The following is a 21,840-nucleotide window of genomic DNA, read 5'->3' on the forward strand; positions in this document are numbered from 1 at the left end:
AGAAAGCCATTCATTCATCCGACATGGAGTACAGTCCTACTTGGATTTAAATTGATTGTATTCTATGCTTTACAGACTCAACAGACCATGTTATTAGCTGCATTTTAATCAAGAATGTGAAAGTATGAAAATGAATTTTTAACGATTGATTTCCTGCTTGGATTACGCATTTATGTTAATGAAAAAAAAAACAAATCATGTAATGAAATGTATCAACTGTGCATTAAAATTATGTCTAAAACCTTCAGGACAAAAAACAGATTAATACAAAAAAATTCAACTTTATTCTCAATGTGCTTGTGTTAGAATTTAATTAGAGCTAAACACAGTTACTATGGTTACACTGTTGCTTCATGTAACATATTTAGTGAAAGTGTGTGTTATTAGTTCAGTGATACAGGATCAATTTTAGTGTCTGTGCGACTTTATATGACAAAGTAAAAGAAAACACCAGCAAAATTCTTCAACATTTACCTCATTAAATATTAAACATAATAGGGAATAGGCAATGGAGTGACAAATATTCAGTTAGTGGCGAGTCCGTGGTTGACAGAGAATCAAACACAAGCCTGATATTGTGTCTGGGCTGTTAACTAATACCTAGATAAGGACACGGTTCTCCACCACAACCCTTTAAACCCATTTATTCCATTATTGAGCACTGACTTTTCAATTCCACCCGATCACAAGAAGGGAGTGATGAGACAAAATGAAAAAAGTCCCTGAGGTCTGAAGAAGCACTGAAGGCAATTCCAACACATTGTCTATGAGGATGAGGCTGGATGGAGCCAGAGACGAGCAGATACGACTGCTCTGCTTTAAGAAAGAAATAACTGAAAACTGAAATCATAATCAGATTTTCAGAAAGTGAAACAGCGGTAAAAATCTGGAGCGAAAAAAAAAAAAATCATAGGCTGCTGTGAATTCTATTAATAGGACAAAATGCTCAACTGGCAAATTGATTCCAAGCATCATTTGGTGCAAAACAGGAAGCAAAACATATTGCTCGAAGTCATCCTGATGAAAAATGACCATGTTGTAGTACAAATCCATTTCAAAATAGCTTTCCATTTTTTTGATTAGCAAGCAGTTCAGCATTTGGCTAATTCAATCTGGCCTCTGAATTGAATTTGTATTACAACCATAGTTAATAACTTGACATTCAGCGTATGACTCTGTGCTATTTAGATAAGTGATGGACCTCCTTTGAAACCCACATGCTTCTATGCCAAATTGCCCCATTGCTCATAATAAAAACCGTGTCTGAAAGACTCGCTGCTGTTATATTTTATTGGAATTGTTATTAATAGGACTATCAGAATATAAAGCCAACACCATATGTAGAGATACAATAGAGCAAAAAAAAAAAAAGAATCATCTTTGGGGAGGATTCGAGATGAAGGAAGTCTGAAATAGCATTCATGCCACGGCTTGTGAATAAAAGATGAAAGTTTTGACTTGGCTCCAAGTTTCTTCTCTCTTGTGGCTCATCTCAATTACTATAGAAGCAGTTTAGAGGAGAACAGAGTCAGTAAGTACACTCTAAAGAGGCGACGATGTGGAACCCTCAAGGAAATTTCTCATTTTTAATACATGGAGGACAATGACTGATGCTTCAGAAAGAAACAAAAATCCCTAAACATTGTAACATACAATATGGTGAAGCTCAGCCTACATTTGTGGCTGTGCTGAAAATGTGCTCCAGTGTCATGAAGCAATTCACTCAATTCTCACAGATAAAAAAAAAAAAAAAAAAACACCTTCACCAACCAGCCTCAGTTTGCTCAGTTTGTCAAAGAAAACCTTCAGTATTAGATTAAGGTCCTGTTCTGCAACAAAAAGCTCAGCAGTGACAAAATATTCATTTAATGAGGAGCCTGCAGAAAGAGATTAACTTAATTCAATGCTCCGTTCAAATAAACAATCTGTCTTGGACAGAACACATGAGGGACAATGCTCCTTTTGACTAATTGCCTTTTAAGCTGACTTCTGCCTGACGCAAAAGGGCAAAGTAATTCACTGACACCAACAAACAACTCAACCACTCACTCAGCCGAGAGGGCGTTTTAACCAAAATGCTGAGACATTAATCCAAGGCACCTCCTCCATTAGCCTCAGCTTGTCAGAAGTGAAATTGGAGCGAGAAAAGCCCACTTCACTGGCATATAGTTAATTTCATGCCATGCTGAAGAGAGACAGGGATGGTCAGAGAGTGCTTGCTTTAGGTCGAGGACTTTACAGCACTCATAAATACTCATCTATTAGTTTTGGAATTTCATTCCTCCTTCCACCCTCTGCGGAGTTTGGTCTGAATGGAAGAGATGAGTCCAAGGTCAGAACCACTCTTGTGTCTGGCCATTGATCTGAACGCCAGGTCAATTCAGCTGCATATGATTGATGACAACCTCAGCCAATCAGGTAGTACAGGCAGGAGAGGCCAAAATGGTGACAGATGGAGGAGCATGTGCACTGGGTTTAATAATGTAAAGGCTCGTCATAAGGCGTCTCAAGGTAAATGACAGCAGGACCAGTAGGGGAAATGTAATTTCCCACAGCAGTGTCAGACACTGCCTGCTGATGTGGTTTCCTACATCTGCTCTTCTTCAACATCAGATGTGCTGTAAGCGGGACAGATGAATGGACCGCTTCCAAATCTAAAGAGGATTAAAATCAAGAGCAAAGTAAAGAAAAAGTAAAGTTTTCTTGAAAGTTTAAAGACTTCAGCAGAAGTTGACGACTTATTTTTAACTGGAAACTCTGACATTAACCATATGTTGGCATATGTTGACAACTATATTGTCTACAGGTTTACAGTTTTTAAAAAAAAAAATTTTCTTGTTTCATTGTCTCTCACTAAACCATCATCCTTAAAAAAACTCTTAATGTGAAGGATTCTCATTTCCTGCAAAAATTTTGTTTCCTTTATGAAAAAAAAAATCCAGAGAGGAGCCAGGTCACCATATTGCTGCTTGCAGCTATAATTTAATTTAGCTTCTGTCGCCCTGTGACCATGACCTTTATATCATAAACCCTCAGAACCTTTCCGGGCTATCTTCTGGCCAACAGCAGCACAATAGCTATCAATCCTGGAGGGAGAGCCGCAAATCCTGGAACTGAGAAATAAGAAAAGGAAAATTCCATCCTCAGATACTGTCCCTCTTATAGAAGTCACGATGGACGTTTTTTTTTTTTTTTTTGTTTCCACCTTCCCTCAATCAGTATGTTTACATAGGACAGGTGACCACTCTTTCAGCTGAGATTGCTATGCCAACAAAAGCGATAAGAGAACTAGAGCATTACCAGCTGAGGAAAAGACAAATAACTTACTACAACTACTTGCTTGAAATGCATCTTGCAACTTGTGGTTTTAATGAAATATGATCTGCTGACGCTGCTGTTGCAGGAGGAATTTCTAGTATTACTCTATCCTCATACTAAAGAACAATTTCCTTCTAATCTCTGTGTTGCGCAAAGTGGGGAGTCTAGACAGGAGCATTGCTCTTTAAATCTCCAGGACTGACACTGCAATCTGATTTGTTCTAAAAATATCTCAATGTGATGACTCATCATTTAGATTTGACTTGTTCTCTTAGGAACAACTTGCCCTCGGTACAGGAAACAAAAAAAGGTTCCACTAGCAGATGTATTATTGTGTGGGGGTGGAATTTTCCCTTAAAAATGTTATCACTTCTACGCTTTCAAACTGATCAGGTGTGCTTTTGGAAAATTGGCTGCAGGTTAGACAATGTCAAAACTTCAGAGCCGAGCCTTTGAGAATACAGAAATTGTTGACGTGGCATATCAAAAGTGGCTCCGCACTGAGGGTTCTATCCTGAGGGCCAGTGGGGCGAAGGATAAAGAGATATTGTGTGAGCAGCCAGCGGATAGCACCAGCAAACCTCTGAGATCTCAACCAGTGCGCCAGTGACAGGTACAAGTGGGAGAACAGGATGGTAGTGGGATGGGGGTTGGAGGTGCTGCCAGTCAACCATCCCCTGTTACCATGTAGACAGGTCCAGATGCCACCCCCCACCCACCCCACACTCCACAATACTGACTGCATTCTCCACACTTTTCCCCAGAGATTAGAAGAAGGGTGGGAGAGGGTACACAAACGGGGACACGCTATGGTGTCAAAGAAAAAGCACATCCCTCTATCTTCTCCTCCTCCACCTCCTCCTCTGTGTGCACAGTGCCATAAGCACCATGGGGATATTGAGACAGACATATCCCTGCTAGATGAAAGGGGCATTTCAGTCACACAGGCCCCAAAGGTAAACGTGGTCTGAGTTAGCAAGCAGCTCCTCGTTTATTGTGGAGCAGGAGAGAGAGACTCGAAGGCACCATAACATCACCGAAAGAAGCAAAGGGCAACTGCTCTGTTCACACTTCTGACAAGCTATTTGTGGCTCTACCAGACCATAAAGACCATATGCTTATTTGCTATTGTTTGTGAAGCACTAACAAAGTTTGTCCCAGAGGTTACTGCGGTTTCCATCTATTTTCTTTCACAGTGCCGCGGCAGCAGGCATTTCATTTGCAGATATGAATCCCTGACAGTGTTCTCGCCTTATCACTCATTATGTGTGCAAGCGATTATGCATGAGATAAACCTGACAGTTTGAAATCTCTCTCTTCACTCCCAGGAGGTTTGCATGACAGTGCTTAGATCTTCACTATTTTGTTAAGGCTAACATCATGCGTATTGTAAGCTGCAATAAACAAGGCAAATATTTGCCAAATCCTCTAAAATATTCTTCATCCTGCATTTATTAACTATTCCACTGCTTTCAACCTGCAGCCTTCTCTCCCTTTTGATAAGAACTGAATAAACACATTGCAGAAAAAAATACTCCAGAGTTTTGACATGATCCATCACTCCAGGTGTCACTATATCTTAGTAATAAATATACACAGTAAAGTGAAAGCATCTGGCTCCTTTCTAATGGTAACTGAGAGCAGGCACAGTTAGACAAACTCCTCAGACAGAAGCCACAGCAGCACAAACACCGTGCTTCACAGGGCGGCCATATTCATTTGTATTCCATTCTGTATAAAACAGACACGTAAAATGTCAATGACAAATTTTTCTAGATGTCATTATCTCAGTCTAGATTCCACAAAACACAGCCACAGTGAGGCTGAGAATGGTACATCCATGGCTACATAGTCATTTTAGCTAGAGCACCACAGAAATGTTGATATATTTCCCCAGGGACAGTATGGCTTTCTCTACTGCAAAAAAAAAAAGAAAAATCCTTTTCAGAGAACACATTTTGCTCAATTTAGTGATGAAGCGCAACCGTCCCAAAATTCCCTTCCCAACTCTGAATTTCAATGAGTGTCCTTGTTACAATGAAATCTACATGGAAGTAAGACTTAATTCTGCCATTACGTTCCAGTCTAAATTGGAGGCCAGTTAGTGCCTTATGCACTAAAGTGACGATTTAGTGGAAAAGTATAATGTTTTTACATCAACAGATGTTTTGTTAGTGAAAGTCTATAGTCTCATGAAACACATAAAATAAGTTCCAATTAACAACAGCTTTTGGTAGGAGCTCTAACTCTGGGAGGATTCAATTCAAATTCTCCTCTTTAGTTTGACTGCTTTCTTGAAATGATGCGTTTCCATTTTACAGTACAGAGTGGGTGGAATTAAAAACAAAAGGTAAGAAAAATACTAAATTTTAATTCTATCATGATTAAGAAAAAATTTTTTGACAAGTACATCTGTTAAGCACTGAGCTATTTAGCACATAAAAACCCAGCAAACACTGACAGAAAGACTCCATTTGCATATCCTAATTAAAAAATACATTTACATTAAGCCCATTATGCTCAACAACTTTTCACTGAGTTTGTGTTTAGTGAGGTAAACTTTTTTGTCTAAGAAGAGGGATTTTTTTTTTCTTTGGTCCGTCTTGCTTTGGTAGATGCCCTGAAAAGTCAGCAATTTGGAGGGAAGTGTTTCAGAAAGTGGAGTTTCCAATACAGTGCAATACTGATTGGCCTGGGACACAACCGCCCACACACTGTCATTTGGGAACTGACATGAACATGCTCCAATAAAAACGTCAAAAAAAAAAGATTTATATGAGCAAATATCTATCAAACCTCATTTTAATCACCGACTATATTACTGCCAATTATTCTTGTTCAACGAAGACGTGGGCTGCACAAACTGGCTGCGCGGTTAGCTACTGTAACACAATGATCCTGAATATTTTGCAAGATACTGTGACCGTGATTATGAGACTAATAAACCACAGTGTTATGACTTCTTCTTAACCTCTGCTTATCTATGAAAAGCCAGCTGTGCACAAGGGCTCCAGTGCCCTGTTTCAGAGGGCACGGACAGCGGCTTTCCTTGGCAGAAAAACAGCTTTTCTTATATTTTTAAATTTTATTTTATTCTTCTTATGTTTTGGGAAAGGAAGGAACTCAGAAACTGATTAAAAAAAAATGAAGAAATCTTAAAATACTGATGACGTGCTACATGGCTAAATGTATGTGGCCACATAAAAACTACACCATATGCGATTGCTGAGCATCTCATTCCAAAACTATGAACATTAATCTGCTGCTATAATTGCCTCCACTCTTCTGGCTTCAGGCTTTAAACAAGATTTTGGAATCTGGCTCCCACAGGAACATTAGTGAGTGGGGTTGAGGTCAGGGCTCTGTGCAGGCCAGTCAAGTTCCTCTACACCAAACTGGGAAAACTCTTCCTTATGGACCTGGAGGGTGTTGTAAGGCCTTCCCCAAACTGGTGACAAAAAGTTTGTGTGTTGCTGAATGCTGTGGAATTAAGCGTTCCCTTCATTAAACAGCTCAAGAAAAGAAGCAGACAAAAACTATTTGCCCATTTAAATGTGAATACTACAACTGTGAGTCTACGATTAACACATAATTAATTGTGCTGTTCTTCCACGTGCAAACCTTAGCAGCATTTGCAAAGTGGCCAACAGTAACAGCAGCCAGAGAGCGAGGGAGCAAGGACAAGCAGAAGCAGCTATTTACAAAGACGAACATGGCTGTGGGGCACTAGAGACAGACAGAGAGAGAGCGAGAGAGACAGAGAGACAGGACGAGACTTGGCATTAACACATTTCACTGCAGCCAGAGTGCCAGCTGAGAAATATGGCTGCTGTCCCTGGCACTGGTCACTTCGACTTTGACTCAGAAAGACACAAACACACATAAGTTCTGTTTCCATTAAGGTGCTGTAGAATTTCAATGCATATGTCTGAGAAATGAAATGTGAAATCAGTACATGTTTCAATGAGCTCCCTTTATGCAAATAACTCGTTTTGTCATTTTATTGCTGCTGCCCACCTGGTATTTTTTTAATGAGCTAATATATCTCTTATTCCATTTGTACGCTGTGGTGTTTTTAATCATCCACTATGGTGATATGAAATAAAGGCCCCCATCTAGACTGGCTAGCACTAAAATGTTGTTTACCTAACCAATTTTGTTAATTCATTATTTGTCATTAAAGTAAAAATTGTAATATCAGTTCAATTTCAACAGTCACACGCAACTTAGCAGCTGCAGGGCTAATATTGTTAGCTGAAGTTTATCCCGGTCTGTGATTTCAGCACTTCCTACGTTACTCCTCGACTCCGTGGCAGTGTCATCAGTTGTTGGATTTCCTTACAAATACAGAGTAAGGGAAACTTCAATCGACAAAAAAAAGCCAACCCTTCCCCTTGTCCATATACATATAATAACCAATGATGAAAATAAGCATAAGTGGTATTGAGTGTCACTATATTTTTCCATTATATATTCATTGCCAACGCCACAGCTTATATTGCACACATCTATGCATTTTTTTTTACTTTTCCTCCTAATTACTTTCGTGTAAACTTTTTGAGAGGCAATTATCTTCTTCATCACTACCTCTCTCTCACACACACTCACACACTATTTAAATTCCAGAGGCAAGCTTTGATCACCACTACATTAGCTTTACATTAGAAACAGTCATTAGGAGGACATCATCCCCACGACCAATTTGCCTTCGGAAAATAGTAGTGCTTGAGTGTGCTGCAGCCCACAGAGGACCAATGAGCCACACCAAACTTGATTAGGCCTCATAGTAATGTATCATTCCTCCTGGCCAAGGCTTTGTAGATGAACGACTTGTCTTTATATTAAACGCGCTATCTAGGAAGGGCTAGAAACTAGAGTGGACTCATTTTCAAAAATCTCTTTGAGGAGGTTTGCTCTGGCAGAGAAGGACGTGTCAAAAGATGAATGAGTAATGAGTTCCACGTGTTCAGTGGAGGCTGTTGAGATGCTTCCAAGGCAGGCGTTTCAGGTTTGATTTTCAAAGAGACACTTCTGAGGCTGCAGCTATTTGGTTTAGGGCGGCACATTACGTTGTTACGAGTAAAACTTTAAACATTTTTAGACTCTGGTGCTTAAATGAAACAATTTTTTTTTTTACTCAACATTTTTTGATGACTAGCTGACAAAAAGAAAAACAAAAAACAACTAAATACCTTTTTATGCACAGAAAAATTGTACCCATCATAAAAATACCCCCTCAAGGTTTTACAATAAAGGGATGAGCTGAAGAGACCATATCTCTAAAAAGCAAAAGCACATCTCCTTGATCGTGAATACTTCATTGACATGCACTATCCCATGTAGCCGTGAAGGGCTCATTTTCAGAACATAAAGCCTCTTCATCACCAGGCCCCACCATAAACGGCTATCAAATCTACCTCACGACAGTTTTATGAGAGCGTAACGGCTGCCTTTTTGTTGCTTGGGGTAAGTTTCAGGAAGCAGATGTGAGTGAACTTTAAACTCAGCAGGGAGCGAGCGGCAACGTCCACCTGACAGTGGGCCCCGCCTGCCTGATGTTTGATTAAGAGGCACGTTGACCTTTCCGAGGCTCCAGGGGGCGCTGAGATACACTCTCACCTGTCAGCCTGTGAGTCAGAGCCTTCTCATTATGGCCCGAATCTATCAGAAAATTTAAACTCCCTGGGTTTGCAGAGGAGGGTTAGTACACACTGACGAAGATGTCATTGAACGTAGAGTGTCGAAGGGTAAATGTGGAATATCAGAAGGTGTGTTTATGGGGTTAAGAGAGGATTTTAAAAAAAGAGCGAGAGATTGTGCAGGGGCCTGATGCTACTAACAGCCTCTCAATGCTGTGATTGTGAATCACATCCTAAAGCTGAATATCTAGTTCTGGAACACAGACCAGTCAATACCGAGAAGCTAAAACTACTCTCACACCATCTACGATAAACACAATGGAATCTTCTGAGCACAGTGCTGATACCTTTACCAAAGATTATAATTGATGGGCAGGAAGAAGCTGCGGCGAGTCAATACGGTGTGATGAATTACACCTGTACAGTGGCACTGGGTGTGTGCCTGTACTGTTCATGACAAATTGGCCATGTCAGACTCTAGGTATCTCCCTTACAATCAATACATACTGACAAAATCACTGCTGAAACCAGCTTTAGTTTGTAATCACAGAGAAAAGACAGACAGCGACACAAACAAGACCAATGATACTGGTGATTTTTAAAAACTGATTCAAGAGATCCACTTTACGCTGCTGTATAATCACAACTACAAGTCTGCAGGATGAAATCTGTTGAAAAATTATTTTAAAGCTACTGTGATCAATATATAAATATTAACAATTGATCTCATGACTGCTTGTATGCGAACTGTGTCCTTCATAGTGACAAACCCACAAAGCCAGTAAAGCTTGGTTTAAGGTGAGGGAAGCTTTTAAAGCCAAAGTTGATTCTTGACATCGGTACAGAAATGTTGGCATCCCGCCCAGCCCTTATGCAGCCAGTGTTAATCTTTCTCACTCTTGTTCTATAGGACTTCTATTAATAAGTCTGCGCGCATATGAATGTGTGTAAAGACGCACCAGTGTGCCACTAAGACCATATTGTACTGCTGGGGTGGATACCTGCCAGTGAGCATCTGGCCAATCAGTGGGAACTGGCAAATGGGCCTGGGATGCTACTGTAATCTATTAATTCAGCTTGACTGAGCTGCCTTTATGAGACACTACAGTACAGAGTGTAGGGACAGTGCTCACTGGATCTGTGTGTAATAGATAGTCTGACACTACACTACTGTAGCTGAGCAGAAATGCAATATTTCAACTGCTGTAGGTGGATTTGTAGGAACTGTTGGAGAACCCTGCAATAACCCCACCTACTGTTTATCACTTGCACATATACTTTTGAGCAATGCAGCTAAGAGGTATTGATTATGTTCCTTATTACAAAATTTCATCAGTTAAACACATTTGCTTAAGACGTTCACTGTGTTCACCTATTTTGACTCACTGTGGCTGTTTTATGTACCAATCCCGCACCAAGTTACAGGCTCTGGCAGCAGGCGGGAGTCATAATAAATCTCGAAAGAAATGTATCTCTCTACGCTGAGGATGCATTTCACCTCATCTTGACTCTACGCTCTCCCTCGCTGCATTTCAGCTTTTGCAAGCATGAGTAACTGCTGGCTATAAGATGCAAAATGTTTGTCTGCTTATAACCATCAAACGTTACATTTTGAAGCCTTTCATCGTTGTTGTTTTGGGATTATGTTCTTGCTCCTAATGACCCACACCACTTGGAAGACAGCTGAATCTTTTTTTTGTGTTATTGTTGTCTGAAGAAATCAAATTAAAATTCTCCAGTGTTTGAAAAAAAAAAAAAAAAAAAAACCTGCTTCAACCTGCATGGCGTAATTGTGCCCTCAGTGTTATATCTGATGTGTAGAGAAAATGGCAGTCCGGGAGGCATTCAAGATGCCTCCAATTAATTCAAATGAATCCCTAACATCCATATCATAATTAATAATATATCAGCTACACAAGGCATGGATGCACAAAAGTTAATTTAGCAGTGCAGAACGTTCTCCCAGTGCACCGTGAGGTAATATTCTTCTAATGTTTAGGGAATACACAACATTCCCCTCTACAACAGGTGCTTTTTCATTTTCTGTCTGGGTAGCTTTAATGATCTCATTAGACAGCCACTCTAACCGGGGAACTGCCTATGGCACCTCTGCCACACAACAGGGAATACAACAGCAGTGCAGAACATGGAGGCCGGACATCTGTCTGATGTCACACTTGTAACAGAAGCTGCTTACATACAAGATGGACAGGACTCTGAGAGAGTACTAGCAAAAAGGCTAATTGAATTCACTGTGTACAACCATGCACAAAGCCCTCACCGCTGCACTGGAGACTGGAGAGAACCCTGTTAGAGCGACTTGTACGCCATTACCCAGAATTCTAGCCTGCAGTTTCCCCAACTTCTTCTGCCAGGACTCAAATGGCACAGATTAATCATAGGTTGCCTGATGGCAAAAAGCAGAGAGAAAATGGTCCTATAGGCGAATCATAAAGCTTCTACGTGAGACACTTCTACAGCAGATAAACTACATAAAAGAGCAAAAGATTCTCAAGATGAATTGTGTTTAGATGCTGTGCATTTTACAGTGGCTCATTTTAGAATTATCTCTGTTAATATCTTCAGGTAAGACAAATCAAACAACCTGTGCCTAAGTACAATACTTGAGTAACTGAACTTTCCACTTCCCATTACTTCTCATTACTGCCACTCTTTGCCTTATAGGCATCATTGTAAGCTTGCCGCTTCTGCTACCTTTTGCTGTTTGTTTTTCTAGTCAGTGTCTGAGTGAGAGAGATGTTTATTTGCCCAGTCTGACAGAATGCAGCTAATCTTGTCAGAATTTTGGCCGAATTGTTTTCCACAGCTTAGTTTGTAATAGGTTTCCAAACTCCCTCATCATGTTGGGCTGTGTGGTCCAATCTGAAAGTTAAAAACTTGGAACTGAACCTTTTTTTTCCTTCTCCATCTGCCCCCTTGTATGTCAGTCTGTCTTTCTGTCTCACTTCTTTTGCCTCTCGCTATCATTCACCAATCTCATGTTTACCTGCTTTCACGCGCTATTAAAGCGTTAAAAGAGCTTTTCAACATCTCATTTTACCTACCCTAACTACAGTATGAATCTACATCTATCAATACCTAAAACATCTGGACTACACACATCCACACCCTCACAAAATGGTAAACACTGTAGTGATGTAGTGATTTCAGATAAATTGAGTCTTCGAGTCATCTGCTTGCTCTCTCTGTGCACACAGTCTACCTGTGAAATGCAATTACACTCAGTGTCATGAGTAAGTGGTGGAAACCAGCTTATCATGTCAGAGTCCTAATAAGTGTTACTGAGGGAAATCATCATTAATGCAGAGCACAAAGGCGGGGTTCGTCTGCAAGGGGAGGAAACAGGCCTTCATGAGACAAGCTAAAAGACTATCCATTTTTTTATTTTCACAGTCTTGAAACCCTTCCTCTCACTGTAGCTCAGGATAATTGCTGTAAGAGAAACACGGGAGATACACTTCTGGCATCACATAACAGACTGCTGATTAAGCCTCTGATCACAATGCAGTCCATTTATCATGTGATATCTGCTCATCCAGGTCACTGTCAGAGCACTTTCAGAACCCAAATTCACAAACTACACAAAATATTTCCTAAATTTTACATCGCATAAATGTTACATCGCCTTTTGCACAATCCACATCTAAACTGAGTTCAAGCTTAAGGGACCATACTGATGGTTTTGGATGTTTTACCCCATTAGCTACAAATTGCACATACAGTTATTGCTGTCCACTCTCCAAAGTATACCATATGCTTTTAGATTAATTTTCTTCCTTGCAGGCAGTTTCCATTAATTTCAGAGCACTTTATGAAAATCAACTTGCAGAAACTTGAAACTTGCTGGAGACGGGTAATCCATCATGCTGAATGTTTCTTCACCTTTATTTTTGTCAAGGTTATGTAGTAATTGCTGTGAGAAGCCACTGTCTGGAATAGTTACACTGGTATACAGTAAACTCCGACAACAGCAATGCTTTTAATACAACACACGGCTAATTTGCATTTTGTTTTTCACAGCATCTCTCGATTATTCCCGGTGTTCTGGATTTCTTTATCTGCAGAGTGGGATCGTGAGTGTAAACTTTTCTGGCTGACTCAGATTGCTTGGAGAATATCTGAAAATACCTACAATAAATTTTTCAAAGTGGTCCATACTTTTAAATGCAAGCAGGGACCTTCAAACAGTGTCCCGCCTGCCTACCTTCCTTCTCCCCTCTTGTTAAATTCACCTCACTGTATTTGGGAAACTGTCCTTGAAAAAACAAGAATTAATGAGGTTTACCAGTGGAAACAAACAAAAAAACAAATGTTATCATACAAAGGTGAGTTTTTTAACTATACTAGCAGTATGACTATATGGATGGCAATGTCAGTCCGCTGGTCTGTCGGTCCACCACTTTGGTCCAAAATCTCAACATAGCATTTCTGTGATGTTTGTCCAGTGTGATGGACCAATGACAGCCTAGCACAAATGGTGTATATTTCAGATTTCGATCATGTTAGCACTTGAAATTCCTTACAATCCAATGGCACTCTTTAGGAAATGGGTGATAATGATATCAAGAGTATACTGAATCGTGGAAACCACTGCTGCGGTCCTTTAAAATATTTCTCCAGCTCTTCTGGCTCTTTATTTGTCCACCTCCTCCTTCACAACTCTATATTACATAAATCAATAAGCTAAAATGGCTTTTGTCTGGATTCACCTCATCAGTGCACCTTGTGAAAAGGGTATGTGTCACTCATAAACTGCATACTGAGTGTTCACTGAGCACACTGGGACTATCTCAGTTTCCCTGTGATGAATAACTACACATAAAAAACAGAGAAGGAAGAAATCAACACGGCTACTTGAACAAGCCCAATTACTGCATCTCCTCATAAAAGACGAACATCGCAGCAATCAGACCTTAACTAGCACGGGTCCTCAATCTCAAGATGCAAACAATGTAGGGATGAATGGGGCGGGTTGTATGAAATATTCAGCTACTGTATACTCATTATTTCGCAGGAGCACTCAGCATGGTGCAGGCTGGCTAAGTGGTGATTGATTGCTCAGGGCTGGGGAGAGGGTGCAACAGACAGAGACGACAGATACTGTATGCACAAGTGTGAGTGAAAACCCTTCTGAATATCTCAGGGAGTTTATGTGGGACATTTTCATGCATGAGGCAGTAAAAAACCAAAACACAGCACACAGTGTGATGCCACTGAAGCGGGTTTAAGAAATTCAATCATCTCCTTGGCATGAATAAAATAAATGGAGCAACAATAACAGTTAAGTACAGTGCGTTTCTACTAGTACAGGTTTGATTGCCAACAACAGTTATTTTGAACAGAAAGCCTTTGAGTGGCTGCATTTTCCAGCCAAAACAACGCAATTACTCAATGTTTTCTCTGGCATGTTACTATTGGCAGGGTCTAAAAGCAACTGAAGCAAACCGTGTCAGGCAAACCCAAACTAACAAAATGATTTATTCTTAGCAGGTTTTAAAGGCAGAATGAAACATCACTTGCTTTAATTGAAGAATAAATGCTGACAAAAAAGAAATAATAATAACAATAACAATGGAATTAATAAGAGATGAAATAATATTTCACTGTAGGTGCGGTCAAAGAAGATCAATCTGTCATAACAGCAGTGGGCAGTTTCCATCTAGCCTGGCTCTGTCCAATGGCAGCAGCCTAGTACTTACTGGTGAGATGTGAGTGTGGTATCAATCTTCTCATCTAACTCATGGCAAGAAAGTGAAGTGTATTTTCCATTTTGATTGCCCGCAAATGTCTCATATAATAAAATCACATTTTCAGAGTTTAATATAGTTTATTCAAGTAGAGATAAATGATAGGAATAATACACAATTGTAAGGATTAATAACAAAACTGTATTGTCATTGCTTTTGTTGGTTTGAGAACTAAATGTGTTGAAAAGCTGTTCGCTTTTAACCAAGCCCCCACTTGTTTGTGGGTCACTGTGAAAACACACTGAGTGTGTTTTTTTTTTCTTTGGAACAGAGAACAGGCTGTAAGGAGAGTTTTGAAAGTTAGACATTTCAACGTCAGACAGAGATCTTTAAATTACTAGTATTGATCAGCCACTCCATCAATGTTCAATTACAGTTATTTGTGCTTTTATTTTAAATTCTTCTCTGCATCTCACAAATGGATGAACAAACAGCAAAATAACAGAAAACAAAAAGAGTCTGTTTTACGAGACAAGATGGCTTCACGAGACAAAATAAAATCTAACTAACTACCCTTCTCGTAAGATTTCAGCTCCTATGCTGCAAAAGCTGATAACTCGAGCCATCTGCCAGCCTCGCTTGATTGCTCGACAAACAAATGTAGCCAAAGGGGAAACACTCAGTATGATGGATTCCAGTGTGCCTAATGAAATGCTGCTGTTGTGCAGTGAAAAACTGTGGCCTGCATAAAGGTCAGTATAAATCAAGTCTCTCAGCGCCAGGCTCCCGCATTTCTGATTTTGCAAAAAACCTGACCCCAATCAAGAACATAAATATCCCACAAGTATGCACAGACAGTATGAATGGCCAGCTCACAGGGACACAGCCTCACCAACGCTATCAAAATAACACTATTTACTGTGCCATGTAGATTTGTGACAGTCTTTTATTTGTTTGGAATCTGTCTTAATTGTATGACCTATAAAAATACAATGATTAGTGTAGAGTGTAGAGGCCACAGCATATTGTCACTAAAAGTCATTTATCAAGTAAAAACACCAAACATTTGCTGTTTTTTTCCTGGGATTTGTTGCTGTATGTTGTTTTATATCATTGTATCATTGTATCATTGTTTTATATCAACAACTGATCCATTAATTTAAAAAAAGTCAATATTTAATAATGAAATGAATCAATTAGCAGCCATGCACAGATTATCTTTCCATCTCAGTGCTGTTAAGAATTTCTGTACTACAGTGTGTAACACCTTATTTCAGACCTTGCTTGATGTTTTTCAAAGCCTCAGAATGCAGCAATAACAATGTCAAAAGAGCTATGATGGTAATGCTGACTCACTCACTACAAGACAGCGGGTAACAGGTGTACAGATACCAGATGTCTGGAAAATCATGGAGCAGGGTGCAGCAGGCATTGCACAGCAATCAATAAAGCAGCATGCATGCGGAGGTGGACAAACAGTGCTGTGATTTCACTTCTTCTTCACGTGGTATGAAACGGCCAGGCATGAAAACAAGTGAGGTGAGCTATTGACATACCTACGAGTCGGCCCGCAGCCATGAAGTTTGTATTGAAAAGGCATTAACTGTGCAGTGGAGCACCAAATCACGCAGGGTGGTCCTCCATCAAAACGCATGCATCAGCCTGAAGGCGCACAAGCAGTTGTAATACAGCAAACAGCTGTTTGACGTGCAAAACAGAAGCAGTGCGTAAACATGGCCACATCTGCTTCCAGTCTGTGCTCAAGGGAAAACCTAACAGGCAGCAAATTAGGCTGATCTTCAATAAAGGTGACAGATTGTACACGGAGCTTATCGCTGTTGTCTGGTAGAATAACCTTATCTTTGAAATGTCAGCTGTTCACCATCTAAGAACGACAGCCTTGGTTGTAGTGTTCTGACCATCTCTTTTGTGAGTTTTTAGAGGTTTTCCTATAGAGCTGAGCATAAATTCAATATTGCCAAGTCAAGTTAATCAATTCTAATGAGGTTTGGTGAAATCATTCTGTGACAATATGACTCTATGTTGCACTGTTGCACTAAAGTATTGAAAACTTAGCACTGTTTTGGTGTCAGTACTGAAACTCGGCTTATGAATGTACACTGACAGTTTTCAAATTACACCCAGCCCTATCAATATTATAACAATAATGACACTGATTTTGCACATCTTACTCAGCACTTCTTAAACATCAACTAACACAGGATTGGATAAACACAGAAACATTACAATATGACATTAATGTGCTGGTAGAAGAGCAATCACTATTAGAGCTAGACCAACAAATCAACCAGGGTAAATACTAACTTATTCCCAATATATCTGTATTAATTGACTGATTAGTAACAAGAAAGTGCAGAAATGCAAAACTATTTAAACTAAACTAGTTTAAGGTAATTCACCCTCACAGTTTTTCCACCAGTTAGCACTGTCTTGAACTGAACTGTGAAATGCTCAGTATCTGTCTCTCAGTCTTAGCTCTTAAAAAAAAAAGAAAATAAATAAATAATAATAAATAAATGCTACTCCCAAATAAATCAGTATGCGCCTCAAAAACTCTGTATTGGTCTCGCTGCAATCTTAATATAACTAATAAGATTATATGGTAGTATAACAGTTGACCTGGAGATTCTAGGATGATTTACTTCAGCAGATGACTTTGTTATTTTATCACACGGCATTGACATTTGCTTAAATATTCAAAAGTATGGTAATAATAATTTGCTGACCTTGTAATACTTCTAAAGTCAAGGCAGCTTAAATCGAATTTTTGTGTCACGCAGCCACACAGACTTTGAAGTTAATGAGACAACAGAAGCCGTCACTGGAGGAGCAACAATGTTTACTCAAGCTGAGAACTGGACAGGGCCCTTTCTGGTCTGGCCTTTTGAATGCCTCTCCTCTTTTGCAGAGATAAATCTCACAGTTCGTAATTATATATTTTTTCTTTTCTTTTTCATTTCAGCCCAGAGAAACAAATCATTAGTTGTTCAACAACACCGCCGTCTGTGCCCTTGAAGGGGCATGTTTGCCATGTCAGAGAACAATTAGACACAAACAGAGTGAGAGAGATGGGAAACAAGCGTTGGAGCTGTTTCAGATTGGTCTCACACTTGTGCCAGAAGCTCATACATCTGCAGACATCAAGCATACAGCGCTCCCCACACTGCACCGCAACTGAACGGGTGAGATAATAGCCTATGTATCCCATGGTAACATCTTTACTGTCATTACCCCTTAGGCATCTGAATGCAGACTTGATTAGCTGCAATTTCCTGTGCAGGCACAACACCTTGAGGCTGTTTTGGCACCCATTTTCAAGTACTACCTGTTTCACTTGCAGACAGAATTCCCAGCAGGCAACAACATTGTCCAACCGTCATGTTTGGTGGTCAGAAATCACGCTGTGCAGATTTCTCCCTGTTATTGAGAGGACTTCCCACTGAGACGCTACAGTTAGTCTCCGTCCCATGAGTATGAGCTTATTGTGCAGAAAGCAATAAACCTGTCATGTTGAAGCCAAAGTACACTGTCGGCTTTGCTGTCATGTATTTTCCATTGTACCACCTGCTAAATCAAACCCTGAAGATCAAGTCATTTCACAGCCAATTGGATCAATAAATCAAACAGTGAAGTCAGAGATGCAGGCTTGTGAATACAGCAATAAGGCAAAGGAAACAATCAATATCCAAATACACAGAATGAAAGCTGAGAATGTACTTGAGGGACAGCAGGAGACCTGAGAGAGCTACAACAACACCTGGTCGGGTTATGGACTAAACACGTGTACTTCCTGCAGAATTTAGTCAGCAAACCGAACTGACAGGTTGTAGATCTCTTTGAGGAGGCAAAACTGGACTAACAGTTGTCAGGAGTCTGGCAGCAGACTGCTCTCAGAGGTGAAGGTGTAATGAAGGTCTTTTTTTTTTTTTTTGCCAGGTGCATTTTCACTGTATGTTCACTGCATTCCTGCAGGACCACTGCTCCAACTCGGGGAACAATATTTTTACCTTCTGGAAAACACACCTAGGTCCAACAAGCAAGTTATAACATGTTGATGAGTGAACATTAGGGAAGTAGCTTCATATTTAACAGAGGTGAGAGTGGTATAAATCTCAGCTAACTCTCAGCAAGAATGCAAATCCAGTTCCTTTCTTTCTGATGAATCTCATATCCTCAGCTGGTTTCACACCAACTGCTTCAGGCTCCAGATTCTACCCGACATTCAAAACTTGGTAAAATGTAAATAGGACTGCTGCACAACTGCCAGCTTACACAGAAATACTCACTTTATGTCTCACTCGGCGCTTTACTTACTTATTTGGAAATTGACCAAAATCCTCATGATAAACAACCGTGTTTACTTTTCATTATGCAGGAATAAAAGAGATAAACACACTCTGCACATCTTCACACAAAATAAGGCCACAGGGAGGAAAAGACCATCTTCGGTGAAGGAACCGTTTAGAAAAGCCTGACTCCACACAGCTGTGTCCCACATCTTCCAAAATGGCCTTGAGTGTTTGCAGAGCACGGCTTATTCAGCTATAAATGAAAGCAATCATGGGAAGAATCGAAAAATTAACATCAAACTAAACTGCCCAGGAACAAAGTTAGTCTGATCAATCAGTGAGTCACACGTGTTAAGATAACATCAGCAGAGGTTCTTAAGGCATGAAATAATGTGTTAATGCACAGTGAACTATAATATTCCCCAAATCATCCATTTAAAGAATCAAAAGCCTTAAAGTGTCATGATAGTGGCCCTTAATATTTGAAAGAGTCCCAAAGAACATTCAGTATTCACTCCCCTCATACATAGGTCCATATAGCTGCCTGCAGCTCCAAGCAGAAGGGCAGCCAGGATAATATATCCTGCACCTCGCAGCTTTAGATGCAGTAAAATATTAATGGGACCCTCCTTGGGCAAAAGGTTACCTCTGCCCTCAGAAGCCTCGGGAGGCAAAGGAGATAAAGCCAAACCTCAGCAATCATTATGATCTGCCCCATCAAAACAGGTCAAAACTTTCCAACTCCTTTAACCGTGATTCGTTTCCTCACTGACTCCGATAGATGTTGTACTTGCAAGAACGGATCGGTGAAATCACGTGAAAATCAAACAGGGCGTGAACTATCAGAAATCACCTCAGTGCGCCAGATCAGATGCAAACTCCAGAGGTAAACGTTAAATACGCTAAATTTCAAAGCTTCGGACGCGCGTCAAAGCGCATGTGGAAAAAGGAAACGAGATACTTGCAAAATAATTTAATGAGGAACGAAATCACTTGATCGGCGTCATGCAATACGTACGAATCAAACGCCACCTTACCATTACGTTGCCCTGCATTTTTGCAGTTTCAATCAGACTCTTTTCCTTCATTTTTCCGCCCTCCGCGGTGCAGATGTGCTTCCGAAAGCTTGAATCTGTGGACTTTTGGACAGCTTCTATCCGCTCTCCGTCCCCACCGGTTCGCAGCCAGACCCTTAGGTAGTGAGCCAGTTCATAAGTGGGTGGGCTTACAACCTAATGGACTGATTAAAAGAAAAAGGGAAACAACGTGGGCTCTCCTCGGTGTACTGTTGAAAATGTATATCGGCAGCGCTCTCCTTCCTTTCTTGCATTCAAAAAGGCAAATCACACAGGAAAAAAAACATGCCAGCGAAGAGGGTGATAAGTTTTAGTGGTTTATGAACCAATAGAGATCATCGCTGTCTCTTGCATGGAAGATGCGCTGAGTTTTCTTTTTTTCTGTTAATTTCGGAGAAACTGAAAATCCTTCTTCCACATTCGTCACTGGGGAATTGACAGTAGGTGCGTGTTGTCTCAACCGGAGCAAGGAATCATTTACAGTGATGGACAGCGCGTAAAACGATGATGGCCACAGACAGTAACGTGCAAAAAAAAAAGCCTGACGCCAGCTCAGCTGTTATCAGCTGTACATTTACACGCATGATAATATGATAATGAGGAACACTGCTGTCCTGAACATAAGGTGCGCGCATCTTCCCATTCATTTGACCACATATAGTTTTCGCATGAATGATGGACTTTTACGTGTAATAAACACTGAACCTTAAAGGTCATGGTTATTAAAGAGAATTATCCATCAAGAGCCTGTGAGGATCTATGGTGAGCTTCCTGAAGGTCCCTTATGTGCTGTAAATGTTTGGCCCTTTAGAAACTTGGTGTTTTTCATCTAAAGCCTAAAACGTTTCATTCTCAGCTGTACCTACGGCCAAATGTCTGCAACACAGTTTTATGGCATTATTAACTTTTCCAACTCCAATTTCCAACTTACGATGTCTGACATATTATAATATAATACAATAATATAATATTATATAATGACATATAATATTTGCTTTACTTACACCTCACAAAGACCTGGTGTCACCTGAATCATACTGTAAAAACCAAATATCAAGTTTCAAAATTTGAGGGGAAGAGCACGAACACATTTTGTCACACCTGCAACCTTCATAACTGAAAATGTCTTCTTTTACCCATCTAAAATAGTACTAAAGAATTTTAATGAACAATGCACAAGGTTCATTAGGTCCCCAGGTAAAAGTCATTATGCCTTATTGATTTCCATTATTGGTGTCAATAACAAATCACAAAGGAGATGTAGATGAAGGGAAGGTAATTACATAGATGTCTATGCATTGAGACAATTTTAAAGAATGGATTGCCTAAAATAGGCTGCAACTCATTATCTACACGTGTCATTGATAAAGCTGCAACAATCAGTAGAATAACAGAAAAATGAATCCACAACTATTTTGATAAAAACCTTCGTCATCATTTTAATTGTTTTTCAAGCAAAAAAGCCAAACAGCTGGGCCCTGCTTCTGAAAGCTTTTCTTGTCACACATGATAGTAAATTAAATATGTTTATGGTTTTAGACTGTTGTTCGAAAACACTGGAAGATGTGCTTGAAAATGTTGGTTGCTTCCAAAGTCCCTCGTATTTTGGATTTTCAGTATAAAGTTTAATGTATTTTTTTTTTAAGCTAAAATAGAGCCATTTAAGACCAAGCCCTATCACCAGCTTTCACGGTGAAGGCTGCCTTCGTTCTCTCTCTCAAGCTTTATAAATCAATATCACTCTGAAAGTGTATCCTCTGAATTTAGACTCTCAGTGTTTATTGTACTG

General features: G+C 40.0%; 1 protein-coding gene across 2 annotated transcripts in view; it reads right to left on the reverse strand.

The window, feature by feature from the left end:
- Positions 1-21,840, reverse strand: part of dpp6a (dipeptidyl-peptidase 6a) — a 232,245-nt gene that overhangs the window by 194,031 nt on the left and 16,374 nt on the right. The window contains exon 1 of one of the 2 annotated variants that reach the window (XM_041065384.1): positions 20,013-20,088. The exons of the other annotated variant lie outside the window; for it this stretch is intronic. Within the exon in view, the coding sequence (XP_040921318.1) occupies positions 20,013-20,063 (51 nt within the window). The 5' untranslated portion in view covers positions 20,064-20,088. Of the gene's footprint in view, positions 1-20,012; positions 20,089-21,840 lie in introns of those variants that run through there. 2 annotated transcript variants of the gene reach the window in all.

This window comes from Toxotes jaculatrix, chromosome 20 (assembly GCF_017976425.1).
Source record: "Toxotes jaculatrix isolate fToxJac2 chromosome 20, fToxJac2.pri, whole genome shotgun sequence".
NCBI lineage: Eukaryota > Metazoa > Chordata > Actinopteri > Toxotidae > Toxotes > Toxotes jaculatrix.